Here is a 14,234-nt window from a genome sequence, read left to right on the forward strand (position 1 = left end):
GCTGACCTTGTTTGCATTTCTTTCAGAACATTGACCATTACAAATGGAAGCTCTTTATTACAAGTTCAATCTTAAAATGTAAATCATCCTTGTAAAAAAATTTACATACAAATGTTATTTGGAAAATTCTGTGTGAAATTGTTGGGAAGAACTTAATTTTTTCCTATTTGTTTTCAATAACATAATTGAAGGAGCAAAATATTAAAAACCCATCTAAGCTCATATTTGCCACAGTCCTTTCAATAAAAAGTATATTGTACTTTTTCTAGACAGGAATGTTATTTTAGGCAAATTACTTTCATCAGTTTGAACCTCAATCAGTAGATAGTATTTTTCTTGAAGAACAAGATTTTTTTTAACCTCTTCTCTCCTGTAAAAGATTGTATTTGATTTCCAAAAAGAGGAAGGATGTTAATAAGTACAAAGAAAACATTTAATGACAAATCTTTCCTGCCTCATCCGAATCTGCTGTATAGTAACCCTAGGATGTTAACTCTTTTCAAATTCTGTTCATGTCAGTGTGTTAAGGAATTTGGATCTTTGGAATTTGTTATGAGTATTTTATAACCAGCAGCTTATAGGTAATTTCATCTCCTGTCACAGGTAGAAGTAAAATCTGGAGAAGAAGATGAAGAAATTTTATTTAAAGAGAGAGCCAAACTTTACAGGTGGGATCGAGAGGCCAGTCAGTGGAAGGAGCGTGGCGTTGGAGACATGAAGATCCTCTGGCACACGGTGAAGAATTACTTTCGGATTCTGATGAGGAGAGACCAGGTGTTCAAAGTGTGCGCGAACCACGTCATCACCAAGACGATGGAACTGAAACCCTTGAATGTTTCCAACAATGCTTTAGTTTGGACTGCCTCCGATTATGCTGGTGAGCTCTGCACTCAATGCTACTTTCCAGTTTTTTTACTTTTCTAAATTGACAACAAATATATAAAACAATTTTTTAAAGTTATTTTAACACTAAGGCCATTGTGTTGTTTAACAGATGGAGAAGCCAAAGTGGAACAGCTTGCAGTGAGATTTAAAACTAAAGAAATGGCTGATTGTTTCAAGAAAAAATTTGAAGAATGTCAACAGAATTTATTGAAACCCCAGAAATCACTGACAGCAGAGTTCTCAAAGGAGACAAATCCTGTGGTGTTTTTTGACATTTGTGCAGATGATGATCCCCTGGGACGCATAACCATGGAATTATTTTCGAACATTGTTCCTAAAACTGCTGAGAACTTCAGAGCACTGTGCACTGGAGAGAAGGGCTTTGGTTTCAAGAGCTCCATATTCCACAGAGTGATTCCAGATTTTGTTTGCCAAGTAAGTCTTAAGTATGCATCACACCAGTGTGGGAAATCTGAGTGTTCCTCCTTACCTGTAATTGTAGACTCTAGCTTTTCCACACCCCCAGCTTCTATCCCCACAAGAACTTGCAGCCTAAAAGCGTTCATATTTCTAATGCCTTGAATCTGATAGAAATTAAGGGTGGGGAAAGATCTTTTCATTTTTGTTTCCTTTCACAAATTTCTTAGTTTTTCAAACTGCATTCTCAGAGAAGCTGGGTATTTAGGACCTACCCTTCAGTGGTTAGTTCTGTATGTGTTTTAATGTTTTGTTTGGGATTCCTCTTAATTGAAATCTTTTTTTCAGGGGGGAGATATCACAAAACATGATGGAACAGGAGGACGGTCCATTTATGGAGATAAATTTGAAGATGAAAATTTTAATGTGAAACATACAGGTCCTGGTTTACTATCAATGGCCAATCGAGGCCAGGACACCAATAATTCTCAGTTTTTCATAACACTGAAAAAAGCAGAATGTTTGGACTTTAAGCATGTAGTATTTGGGTTTGTTAAAGATGGTATGGATACTGTGAAAAAGATTGAGTCATTTGGTTCTCCTAAAGGGTCTGTTAGTCGAAGAATTATTATCACAGAATGTGGACAGATATAAAATCATTGTTTTCCATAGTAAATTTTACCTGTATAAAAGTTGAATTGAGGCCTAGCTGTTTTGACAACATGGTAATTAATTATGTTCAGCTTTTGAAAATGGACTCCAATGTACAAATGTAAAATTGCAGCTTATAGCTGTTGTCACTTTCTAATGTGTTATAATTGACCTTGCATGGTGTGAAATAAAAGTTTAAACACTGGTGTATTTTCAGGTGTACTTGTGTTTATGTACTCCTGACATATTTGTATTAAAATGGAATACTAATCTTGTTAAAAGCAATAGACCTTCTCAAACTATTGAAAGTATATGATATATGCAATTTAATTTTAGTTCCTTTTAAGATATTAGACTTCCTGCATGGATATACTTACTGTTTGAATAAAGGGACCATGACTTGGATAATTTTTATTTCAGATTTGGACTATATTTGGTAATTTTAACTATTGGTGTGTTCAGTTATGAACAGATTCACTTGTAAATGGGTAGAGCCACAGAGGGCAGAGACTTAACCAAAGTGCTCTTCTATAAATTCTTGCACCTCCTGTATAGTTAAATTATCTTTTAAGCAGAGTACCTTTCCTTAAAATATGTAGCTTCCTGCACCCTTTCAAAGGTATTAAATTAATTTTTACATTTTAAGTTGAGTAATTAGATTTTTAAAAAAACCTTTCTGTCATCTGTTTCTACTACCTCAAACTGCATTGGTTCTGATAGAACTTGAATTTTTCCTTGCAGTTATTGTGATAAAGTATGAGTATTTTAAACAGGTCTATACCATGTTCTTTGGTTAAAGATTTGCTTTATACTAGATTGTTGCAGTACCTTTTTCTGGTGAATTTTGTAGCAAAAATAAAGTGACAATTGTTAACAGCCATGATATTTAAAAAATTCATTACTTGTGCATCTTAATTGTTTGTTCATTCTGGAACCAAAGTAAGAATAATTAAATATCTGTAAACTCAGACTGCCACCTAATTTCCAGAGCTCCCAAGAAAGGACTGTTTTCAAGTCGGGTATATACTGAACACCTACTTGGAAATGGCTAATGGAAAAAGCTGGACAACAGGGGGGACATTCTCGTCAGCCTGCTCAGTGCAGGACCTCGGAGTCCCCCAAGCACGTTGTGCACGTCGCAGCCCCCGTAGGTGGTGTGCTCAGACTGCGGGGCTGTCGCGTTGTTTGGGGTCTGGAAACAGGCTGTCCTGGGGCAGCACCTGCTTACCGCCCGAGGTGGGGTCCGAGTGCGGGGTGCAGTGGACGCCCTGACCCCCGACTCTGTGTGTGTGTTGGGGGGAGGGGGGGTGTGCATACGCGCCGGTCCCGAGGGCTCCGCTTCTCCGTGGTTTCGGGGCGCGTCCCGGGTGTAAGAAGGCGCCTTGGGGGCCTGTGGGCTGCGGGGGACTCCGAGGCGCCCTGAACCATTACAGCTGTGGATCCAGGTTTGGAAACGAACGCTCTAGCCGAAACCAACTTCTCCAGCCAGGACAAGTCTGAGCTGCGTACGAGAAAGATGCACCCGGAAGGCGCTTCGACCCGACTCCAGCGGAACGCGCGCAACCCTCGGGAAGGAAAGGAAACGATGACCCCGAGCGCCGGCTCACATCTCGCCCCCACGGGCCGCGAGCACGTACAGGCCCAAAAGTGTTCGCGCCGATGGCAAGCGGGAGCCGGGGTGTACGCGCGTCGTAACACGCATCCGCAAGGCCCGCCCCTCCACGAGTCCGAGGGCTGTTCCCCAAGAAACAGGAGTCAGCGTCCCTGCCGGGGGCGGGGCGTGTCGTGCGGCACGGCGTATACTCTCCACGCAGCTCCGCCGCGCCGCGCGCTGTTGCCAGGGAGACGACGTCGGTCGCGGCCATGGAGCCGAGAGTCGTGAAGCCGCCGGGGCAAGATCTGGTGGTGGAGCGCCTCAAAAGCCGCTACGGCCTGGTGGGCGGCTGCCTTAGCGAGGTGAGGCTCGGCCCTGCCAAGTTCGCGGGTAGCCGGATCTGCAGGTTGGAGAGGGCGCGAGGCGGAACCTCTGGCGGCGGCGTGCGGGGAGCGGGCTCCCGGCGGGCACGCGCTTCGGAGGATCGATGCGCGTCACCGCGGGGACGCGCGCAGGCATACCCCGCGAAGACTTGGGTGAGGGTCGGAACTGCGTCAGTCCGGGCGTTGGGCGGTGAGTCCGAGCCGGTTTCACGCCGCAAGGTGCGCCCCAAGGTGCCCGGTGGGTCCGCGGGGGCCGCCTGTGTACGGGGCCCCGGCGTGCGTGTCGGGCGGCGGGAGGGGGCGCCGCGCGGGGCCGGGGTTCCAGGAGTCGAAGGAGACAGGGGCCGGGGGACGGATCCGCCCCGGTCACCTCTCCATCCTCTCTTCCAGCCGGGGCGCCGGCGACAGGACGTGGCGGAGCGGCGGCGGCGGCGGCCTCCCCGCACCCCAGGTAGGGCGGCGGCTGGGTGGTTTGTTCCCCGCAGGCCGCAGATGTAGGTAGTTTATCGTGTGAGTTCAGTGCTTAGAGCGCATCAGAGGAAACAGCACTGTGTTGAGCCATCGGGGACTTGGCCTGGCCCCTGGGTCCTTCTGTTCCGACGCGGAACAGGGTCATCGGTACCGAGTCCCTGCCGCGAACGCGTGCGGGGTGGGGGCGGGGGAGGCGATGAACTACGCGCTGTTTGACCATCCGCCCGGAGGCCAGTCTGCTGGAAGCCGGTGTGGCGGAGACGCAGACGGGAGACCTGCGGAGCCGAGAACTAGGTGGTCGGTGCCGGACCTTACTGAGCCGCCTCGGCTGCCTTCCCTCCTGTTCACAGAGGATTTGGACATCTTCTCCTGCGGAGATAAAGTCGGTCCGTCGTTGAGATGTTTCTCTGACGAGAGGAGGCGGCACCCCGCGTCCCCCCGCGGTGTCCTCACGGTGAACTGGCAAGGTACCCCGAGTCCTGCTGGGGGTCCCCCCTCCGTCCCTGGGTATCGCTAAAGCAAGGTGGGGTGCGGAGGCTGCCTGGTGTGCGCCTTTCTGTGGAAGAAGGCATCGGCGGTGAGGAGCCCGCTGGGCGGTGGAGGAGACTGGGCGCTAGTTCCTGAGCATTTGATGGAACCACACGCCTAGCGTCCTGTTTGCAGACATAATGCAGGGTTACTCACACTGCAGGACAGATGGCTCTTCATCCAGGACCCAAAAGAAGGCTTTGCTCTCTTATTTATTTTTTAATAAGGAACTAAGATAAAAATGACTACAAGTTGGTTCAGAAGCAGTCGGTATGGTGTATCTCCTGCTGTGGTAAGCACTGTGCTATACTTAGGTAGCAGAGAGAGATGGGAGAGGTCAGCCCTGGGATTGGGGCCTACAGAATATTACACCATGTGCTGCTGGTCTGTGAGGGGTCAGCAGTTTTGTAGAGTTTACTCTGGGTAAAACCAGTGGAAGGTAAGGTGAAATAATGTTCTAAGCTGAATATTATTAATGCCAAAAATATGTGGCAGAAAGAAATGCTAAGGTATCGAAAGCGAACAAGCATTTTGAGATGATGTTAAACTGTAAAGTTGTGGGCATATACAAAGACAAGCATTGAGGTAATTGTGGAGAGGGAAAAAAACATTGTGCCTAAAATATCTATTGTTACTGTGATTGATATCTTGGAGCTTGCATTGTTTCATTTTCTGATTATTAGTCCATGTGAAGCACTTGGAATGCTGTTCAGTACATAGAAGGGCACTCAGGTGCACCACTGTCATCACCGTCGCTGTGGTCTCCTTTGGCACTCACAGAGTCATCTAGTTGATCTGGAGTCAAGGTGTGGACATGAACATGAGGGGACTTCCCTGGTGATCCAGTGATTAAGAATCCACCTTGCAATGCAGGGAATGTGGGTTGGATCTCTGGTTGGGGAACTGAGATCCCACATGCTGCGGAGCAACTGATTTCGTATGCCACAACTAAGATCCAACACAGCCAAATAAAATATTTTTTAAAGAAAGATGTAAACATGGGTAGTTTGATTATTGTTGTGCTTGTTGTTCAGTGGCTAAGTCATGTTCGACTCTTTGCGACCCCGTGGACCTCGGCACACCAGGCTTCTCCGTCCATCATCTCCCTGAGTTTGCTCAAACTTAGTGCGTTGAGTCAGTGATACCATCCAGCCATCTCATCCTCTGTTGCCCCGTTCTCCTCTTGCCCTCAGTTTTTCCTAGCATCAGAGTCTTTTCCAATGAATCAGCTTTTCACATCAGGTGGCCAGAGTATTGGAGCTTCAGCATCAGTGCTTCCAATGAATATTCAGGATAATTTCCTTTAGAATTGACTGGTTTGATCTCCCTGCTGTCCCAAGTTTGATTATAGAGAAAGAAAACTGCTGAAAATTATAAGTTCATGGAAGTTATTTTCTTATATTGAACTGATAGTTCTATCTTCTTTAAATGGTCTGGGTATGGTGTCAAGTTGAAGCTTTAGGACTGCGAAAGGTTTTAACTTTGGACAGTTTTCCCACCAGTCCCTGTGGAATTACAGGGCTGCCCAGCACCTTTGTCTATGGAGTGCTTGAAAAGGGGCTGGTCTGAACTAAGTTGTGCTGTAAGTAAAAAACACTGCATTTTCAAGATAGATAAAAGAATGTAAAGTATCTTATTTTTAATATTGATTGTATGCTAAAATGATTATCTTTTAGATATATTGGATTAAATATAATACACTGTTAAAATTTCATGTCTTTTTATGTTTTTAAAGTAGCTGCTAGAATTTATTTTTCTTTCTTTATGGCAGTGCTGCAAAGCTTCTGAGATCTTAGTCCTCAGACCAGGGATTAAATTTGGGCCCTGGGCAGTGAAAGCACAGAGTCCTAACCACTGAACTGCCAAAGAATTCCTGAAAAATTTAAGTTATCTTTTGTCACTTACAGCGTATTCCCTTTGAACAGCTGGCTCTGGAAATGCCAACGTTCAGATGATCTTTTTGGAGAGAACATCTGGGATTCTAGTTCTGCTTCACCTTTTGCTAGTTATGTCACCTGTCAGTTACCCTGTCGGTTATTTAACTTAAGATTCAGTTTCCCCACCTTCAACACTCGTTCTTGTAGTTGTTAATGGAATTAGAGACACAGAGCCTGTTCGATCCACCTCACAGCAATACGGGGTCAGGAGGAAGGGTGTACTTTGCAGTTGCGCATGTCTGAATGTGAGGAAAGTTCACACATGTGAGTTTTTAGCGTCATGACTGGTAGTTTATAGTTTCTCCTTTTGCATTTTAAAAAATGTTTACTTGTTACGTTTTTTTCAATTGTTATGCTGCTACTATTTGAAGCAGTCTCTCCTTCTTTAAATGGCTATAGAAATCTTCCAGAATGCTGTGATTGATTTTTTCTTTAAAGCCTAGATGATGAACTGGATTCTTTTCAAGATTTGAAAGAACCAGAAACAGAAGAAGAGTTCACTGGCAGTGACTCTCGAGTTAGTACCTCCAAAATAAACAGGCAGTCCTTTAAAGAGACAGGCAAAGGTAAGAGAAATGCTCATTTCAGAACAGTCATTTAAACAGCAGCTCTGTCAAGTAGGGCACTAAAGCTTACCCTGCAGTGGTAACCCTAGTTCTCAAGGTGTGCATTTCTTTGTCCTGGGTCTTTGTAAGCCATGAACTGGTTGCTGTGCTTGTCATTAAGTTAAAGGAGAAGAGAATAATAAACTTAATGATTTTCCAGTAGAATTTCCACACCGTCGAAGTTTATCAAAAATCACTTAATAATCCATGAATATTATAATCTTTTCAGTTCTTTTTCTTGTCAGTATTTCTTAGGAAGTAGGGTTGTGGTTGTTGTTTAGTTGCTAAGTCATGTTTGACTCTTTTGTGATCCCACAGACTGCAGGCTCCTTTGTCCAAGATATTTCCCAGGCAAGAATACTGAAGTGGGTTGCTATTTCCTCCTCCAGAGGATCCCAACCCAGGGACTGAACCCATGTCTCCTGCATTGGGAGGTGGATTCTTTACCACTGAGCCACCTGGCATGCCCTAAGATTGTGGTAGTAGGTGACTAACCCTTATACCTTTTAGGAAAACAGGCCAGGTCACTTGAGGCCTGGCCTCCTTCACCCTGAGTCAGCAGTTGCTCTCTGTGTACCTGACTGCATGTGTGTGGTGGATTTTCCCACTGGAAACAACTGAAAATACAAGATAAAATATACAAAATGTTAAGTGTGTTTAAAAGTTAATAGAACTAAGGAATATTCCGGCCCAGGGCTGGTGGGCTGGGAGCCTGGGGAAACAGTCAGAGCACGGAGTGTTTCCCTTGAAGGGTGCTTGTGGAGCTGGGGAACAGGAAACACTTTCTTTTTAAAAAATTTCTATTTTTTATCTTGGCTCCCCCAGTCTGTCCAAGATGGGGGGTACCATGGAGACCCCATCCTTAAAGCTTGGGGCTCCTCCTCAGCTGCGGGCCAGTGCAGGTGAAAGTCCCTGCTCATTGTGAGCAGAGCATGAGTGCGACAGCCCAGTGCCGGGGAGGAGCTGTGCGGGAGGGGCTCACCTCCACTGCCAGGGTTGCGGGGGCAGGGGGTACTTGGGTAACTGATTTGGCATCACAGGTGGCGCTAGAGGTAAAGAACCCACCTGCCAATGCAGGAGACTTAAGAGACAAGGGTTTGATGCCTGGGTTGGGAAGATGCCCTAGAGGAAGGCATGGCAACCCAGTCCATTATTCTTGCCTGAGAATCCCATGGACAGAGGAGCCTGGTGGGCTACAGTCCATGGGGTCTCAGAGTCAGACACACAGTTGAATGTGCACAGTAACGGCAGGAGCTCTCACCATGGCTGCCAGGAGCAAGGCTCCCCAGCTTCTGTGTAAACAGTGCAGCTTGGCGGTCACAAGGTATTGTCAAAGGCTAAAGCCATGGAGGGTCATGAACCTGCTGCCATCATTAACACAGGAGTACGGTGTTTAACAGAGGAGGTTATAGAGATTATGTAATTATATGATTAATTACAGACATCACATAAAGTTTTAAAACAAGCAAAACGAATAATTTTTTAAATGTCAAAGAAGTGGAGCGGTGATGAACACTGTTTGGATTGGTGGTTAGTTTGGTGTAAGGGAGCAAAGGGCACGTGTCAGGGCTCCTGAGGTAACTCTCCATCTCTTTGTCAAGGCAATTAACCCACTCACTTTTTAAATAGTCTTAGATTTACAGAGAAGTTGCACAAAGGCCACAGAGAATTTCTGGATGGCTTCCACCCAAATTTTCTAAATGTAAACCGTTGGCTGAGTCCTCCTTTTTTTCATCATATAGTACTTGAAACATTTTAACAATACAATGAGGATATTTAAAACTGTAAACTAAGTTTTTAATTTAAATTTTGTTCTCTTAGCCAATGCCTGGCAAGCTAATGTGGCCTCACGTTCAAGGAGCTGGGCTGACTATTGTAGTGATGGCAGCGACTCCCCTTCCAAGCATGTTAGCTCCCCTGCGTCCAGGGCCCCACGGAAGCCAGGCCTGCAGCCCCGTCAGGTCAGCCAGATCTACGACGAGCTGCTCCAGATTCACCAGAAGCTGCAGGTGTGGACTCAGTGCTGCCCGGATGGCAGCCAGGGAGGAGGGGACCGAAGGGAGGGACGGGTGCAGCCAGGGCTGAAGCGGACCTGAGGGTCAGTGATGTGGAAGCTGGTTCAGGGGGGATGGGAGTTGAGGCCAGACTGAAGTGCACTGAGGAGGGTGCAGCGAACCAGGACAATGTTTTAGAGAAGTTTGTCCAGGTGGGAGGTCAGAAGGCCAAGGCATTGGAAGCCCAGCCTCCCTTTGTAACGCCATGGCCTCACCCTCTGTTTTGCTCAGAGGCTGTGGGAGCTGATGGGCTCTGGGGGAGGCTCGCATGGCTGTGGGAATGTAGGGGATGTGAGAGGATTTCTGGGCTCCACTGGAGCCTTTTCTGCTGATTGGAGGGAGAATGTTGGAGGGGCTCTTCCAAGGGGCGACGGGGAGCCGGGAGGGAAAGTGGGGGGTCTCGCCAAGGTGCTCGCCTTGTCTGCACCCTGGATTCTCTCAGGTCCTCGCCCTGGAGTCTCCTGGCCGATCCCAGCATTGGTAGCCTGCAGGGTTCCCGCGTGCTGTGTGGTCGTTGCTCTGCGCTCCCCTGGCTCATGCTCAGTGGAGTGAGCTTCCCGGAGCACTAATTCTATCCTTCCCCACAGTGTGAGACCGCAGCCCAGCAGGAATTCGCTGAGGAGCTTCAGAAGCGAGAACGTTTTCTGGTCGAGAGGGAAGAGCTGCTCTTCAGACATGAAGGTGCCTTGAGTGAAGTGAAAGACGTCAGAGAAGAGGTCCTCATGCGGTTCCAGATCATGAAGGAGGTGAGCGTGGCACTGACTGCAGAGGCCGGTTGCAACATTCCTCTGGACGTGGCTCATCTTCTGTAGACCTGGGATCCTAGCGTAGCCTCTGGAAGCCTGATAGTGAAGCCTGATAGTACTGTGCCCAGCTGGGCTCAGGCTGTGTCTTGTCATGTTCACTCATTTCCCAGAGCCTTTGCCGTTGTTCTGGAGCCTGTGTGGTGCAGGCACCACTGGGAGCCTGAGGCTGGGCTTCTCAGCCTTTGCTGTGATGCTCTTGGTCCCTAACATGCCTGTGGGGTGTTGGGCGGGGGTCGGGGTGGGCTTGTTGTCAACTGAGCTCCTGTCTCTGCCTCTTGGTTTCACCAGCTCAGGGCTGAGCTGGATTTGAGCACGTCCATGGATCATGGGTCCCCTCTTCTGTTTCCAGCCCTAGAAAGCAAATCCATTTCTCCGCAATTAGCAGGGCCAGGGCCTGCCGTGGGGCAAGGCTGTTGGAGAAATGGGGAAACAGAGCCCCTCGAGGGTTGTTTGCCCAGGTTTTTCCTCCTTTCTGCAACTCCCTGCTTGTTTTCCTTTGACTCCTTAGTAGTTGCTTTCTGTGTTTTTTTGTGTGGCTTTAATTGTGATCAGTAAGAGAAGCAGAGCGCAATGGGCTTATCCTTCTGGAAAAGGAACCCATGTCAAATGGTCTTAATATCTTCTGGAGGTGGAAAATGTACACAGCTGAGAATGTTAATATTACTTTTAAAATAAGTGTTGTCCTTGTGGCCATGTCTGAGTTATTTAAGGAGTCGTTTAATGTAACCGTAAAATTTGACACAGCTGATTTTTTTTTAACGAGCTTGGATTTTCCATGCACTCCATCTTCATTTCAGCCTTGGTTCTTTCTCTCTGGATTTGTCTCTTTGCTGCTCATAGGAAGTATAAAGCTAACTGCTTTATTTTAGTGGGACCTGGATGATTACTTGGAAGAAGGAAATCAGTTTCTTGATTTCTTGGGAAATTTACTTGTTTTAATAGAGTATGAATAAATCTGAGAGTAAAAAGTGAAAGAAACTATGCAAGTATTTGCAAATCTAAACGTGCTCTTATTTGAATATAATTATAGGGGAAATTTATTTTAATATTTATGAAACTGGTTAAGGAAAGTCAAATCGCTTGGGGCTTAGGAAATTTTATTATGTATTTAAGTTTTCTGAGATGTACAACAATTTTAGCTAATTTATGAGAACAGTTCTATGTGTGGAATATTTCTTCTCCAGAGGGCTAATTTAAACCTTAAATTTTAATTCACAAAGCTATGAATAATTAACTAGTCTCCTAAAAGGATCAGAACTCCTTTATCATTCCATGATGTCAGAAATTATTTCAGTGAGTTTCTGTTGGAGATTTTTCTGAGCAGGACCAGAAAATAGCCTTAATGCTACTTAATTTGTATAATATGTTTTAATAGGTATTTAACATATTTTTAATGCTTTGTTATTAAGTTGGTTGATTATCCAGTTTTTATAAGTTACTTGCAGTGTCAGCCATTATGCTTAAATATACTGATTAAAATCCTTGTGATTCAAGGAGTTGTAAATTTTTTTTAAAGCCTAGTTTTTATTTTTTATTTATTTCTTGTAATTTTATATATTTGTTTTTGGCTGCACTGGGTCTTGGTTGCTGCACCAGCTTTTCTCTAGTTGTGGTGAGCGGGGCTACTCTCTAGTTGCAGTGTGCAGGCGGCTTCTCATTGCAGTGACTTCTCGCTGTGGAGCACAGACTTAGAGCACAGGCTCAGTAGTTGTGGTGAAAGGGCTTCAGTTGCTCTGAGGCATGTAGGATCTTCCCAGATCTGAGACTGAACCCTTGTCTCCTGCATTGGCAAACGGATTCTTTACTGAGCCACCAGGGAAGCCGCAGGGAGTTATAATTTATATGTAACTTGTGTTCAGTAGCATTAGTGATGTTGAATCTCTATTTTTCCCTCCTAGCAACATGATGCGGAAGTTGAGCACTTAACTGAAGTTCTTAAAGAGAGAAATAAGGAAAGCAAAAGGCTGAGGTCTTCCTTTGATGCATTGAAAGGATTGAATGATAGCTTAAAGAAACAGGTAAGACCTAGTTTATTTGTGTTAGATTATGAGACATTCTCAGAACTGTATAGATTAACCAGTTCAAGTCAGAATCTTAGAGCATATTCTGTGTAGAGAAAACCTTGATTATCATCTTTATTTGTTAGCTTTATTATAAAATACTTCTGAATACAAAATAGTTAAGCTAGCTCTTGGTTTCTCATCATCTGTTCTGACAACTAGCTGAGCTATTTGACAACTTGGAATTTTTCAAACTGTTAAGAGCAGTGGCTAGATTAAAAACAAGCGAAAGGAAACCTGCTAACCTGGGGACTTCAGGTGCTGAGTTGTAGCTGTGTGCTGTTCTTGACCTGGCTGTTACACACCACCGTGTACTTTTGGAGGGTCTGTTGTGTGTGGATCCTGTGCCGGGAGCACAAGCTCCCACCCACCGCGCCACACTGCACTGCACTATGTGTAGAGAGCTGTGGTGAGCTCACACCCACCGTGTCACACTGCACTGTACTATGTATGCAGAGCTGTGGGTCAGCTCAGTGCTCCGTCAGACTCAGGTTGCACTAGGTTCTTGCTAATTGTTTTTTTTTTTTTTTTTTGCTCCATTTTGCCAGTTTTGAAGTGCAGGGCTTTGTGAAGAGGGAGAGGAGAGTGATGGTGTGTTTGTGGGGAAGGAAGCATGAAAGAAAGTGAAAGTGAATTTGCTCAGTCACATCCGACTCTTTGCAACCCCGTGGACTATAGCCTACCAGGCTCCTCCCTCCATGGGATTCTCCAGGCAAGAGTACTGGAGTGGCTTGCCATTTCCTTCTCCAGGGGATCTTCCCGACCCAGGGATCGAACCCGGGTTGCCCTCATTCCAGGCAGACACTTTCACCTCTGAGCCACCAGGGAAGCCCCAGGGAGGCATGGATGAGCACAAACGGGTGAACCTCGGCATTTTAGCAGCTGAGTCCCTGGGTGGGAAACTTTATGGATTCCAGCAGGGGGCTGAATGTGGACTCTGGAGCGTTTGCACCTCGAACTCCTAGGCCAGCTGTGTGTTCTTTTCTGTCTCCCTAATTTCTGTAGTCCCCGCTTGTTGTAACCTGTCTCCATGGCGGTGATAACCAGGTCCCCAGTTCTCACTGGATCTGATTCTTCGTCTTTTCCGAACTGTCTGCCCTCCTGCAGTGAGTGTGCCCTTGACCCACTTTGTCTGGAGCCCTCTTATCCTTGGAGAGACTGTGTTCTCCCGCTGCAGTCTTATCTCGCTCTCTTGAGAAGTTTCTGATTGCTAGCATAGGTGCATTGTCGCCCGCACCTGGCTCTCAGGTGACTGTGATCCTGATCGTCTGGCATGCGTTTGGTGAGTGTGTAGTGACTGGGGTGGATGTGTGCGTTGCTAAGGGGTGGAGCCTGTTGATAGGCATAGTGAAAGGTTGGACACTTCACCTGAGAGGCGCAGGGAGCATAGTGAAGAAGTTAACATGGGAGTTCCCAAAGTACTTGGTGAGATAGAGAGGAAGAATGTGAAAGGATAATATCCACAAGTTGGTGAAACCTACCAGCCCACAGATTTAAGAAATTCTCTTAACCCTCAGGAGGATAAATGTTGAGGAACACCATACTGGTATGCTGTTTTAAGATGTGAAAACTTTAGGTAAAGATAAAATCAGAGACAAATAAGGCACCTTACCTTCAAAGAAGGAGCAGTATTCCTGGAGGAAATATCACAGACGTGATTAACATACAAGAGAAAGGCTCTCTTTCCTGTCATAGGAGGCCGGGCAGAACCTTGAGTCTAAACCTGTCAGCGCAAGAAGAAAAATGCAGCCAGTCTCCAATGAGTATAGATGCAAAAATTTTAATATCAGCAAGTTGAATCTAAAGCTACCTAAAAAGTATAATGTCATTCAGTGGATTTATC

General features: G+C 45.9%; 2 protein-coding genes across 5 annotated transcripts in view; both read left to right on the forward strand.

Annotated features, from left to right (window-relative positions):
- Window positions 1-2,798, forward strand: part of LOC138085730 (E3 SUMO-protein ligase RanBP2-like) — a 58,396-nt gene extending 55,598 nt beyond the window's left edge. For all 4 annotated transcript variants that reach the window (XM_068980248.1, XM_068980258.1, XM_068980266.1 and 1 more), the window contains 3 exons: window positions 604-877; window positions 995-1,320; window positions 1,651-2,798. In XM_068980248.1, coding sequence (XP_068836349.1) covers window positions 604-877; window positions 995-1,320; window positions 1,651-1,956 — 906 coding nt within the window. In that variant the 3' untranslated portion in view covers window positions 1,957-2,798. The remainder of the gene's footprint in view (window positions 1-603; window positions 878-994; window positions 1,321-1,650) is intronic.
- A 1,018-nt stretch (window positions 2,799-3,816) lies between these two features.
- CCDC138 (coiled-coil domain containing 138) overlaps window positions 3,817-14,234 on the forward strand; it is a 31,054-nt gene continuing 20,636 nt past the window's right edge. The window contains exons 1-8 of the mRNA XM_068966805.1: window positions 3,817-3,909; window positions 3,954-4,120; window positions 4,162-4,381; window positions 4,541-4,863; window positions 7,305-7,432; window positions 9,293-9,480; window positions 10,113-10,271; window positions 12,230-12,349. Of these exons, the coding sequence (XP_068822906.1) occupies window positions 3,817-3,909; window positions 3,954-4,120; window positions 4,162-4,381; window positions 4,541-4,863; window positions 7,305-7,432; window positions 9,293-9,480; window positions 10,113-10,271; window positions 12,230-12,349 (1,398 nt within the window). The remainder of the gene's footprint in view (window positions 3,910-3,953; window positions 4,121-4,161; window positions 4,382-4,540; window positions 4,864-7,304; window positions 7,433-9,292; window positions 9,481-10,112; window positions 10,272-12,229; window positions 12,350-14,234) is intronic.

This window comes from Capricornis sumatraensis, chromosome 1 (genome assembly GCF_032405125.1).
Source record: "Capricornis sumatraensis isolate serow.1 chromosome 1, serow.2, whole genome shotgun sequence".
Lineage (NCBI taxonomy): Eukaryota > Metazoa > Chordata > Mammalia > Artiodactyla > Bovidae > Capricornis > Capricornis sumatraensis.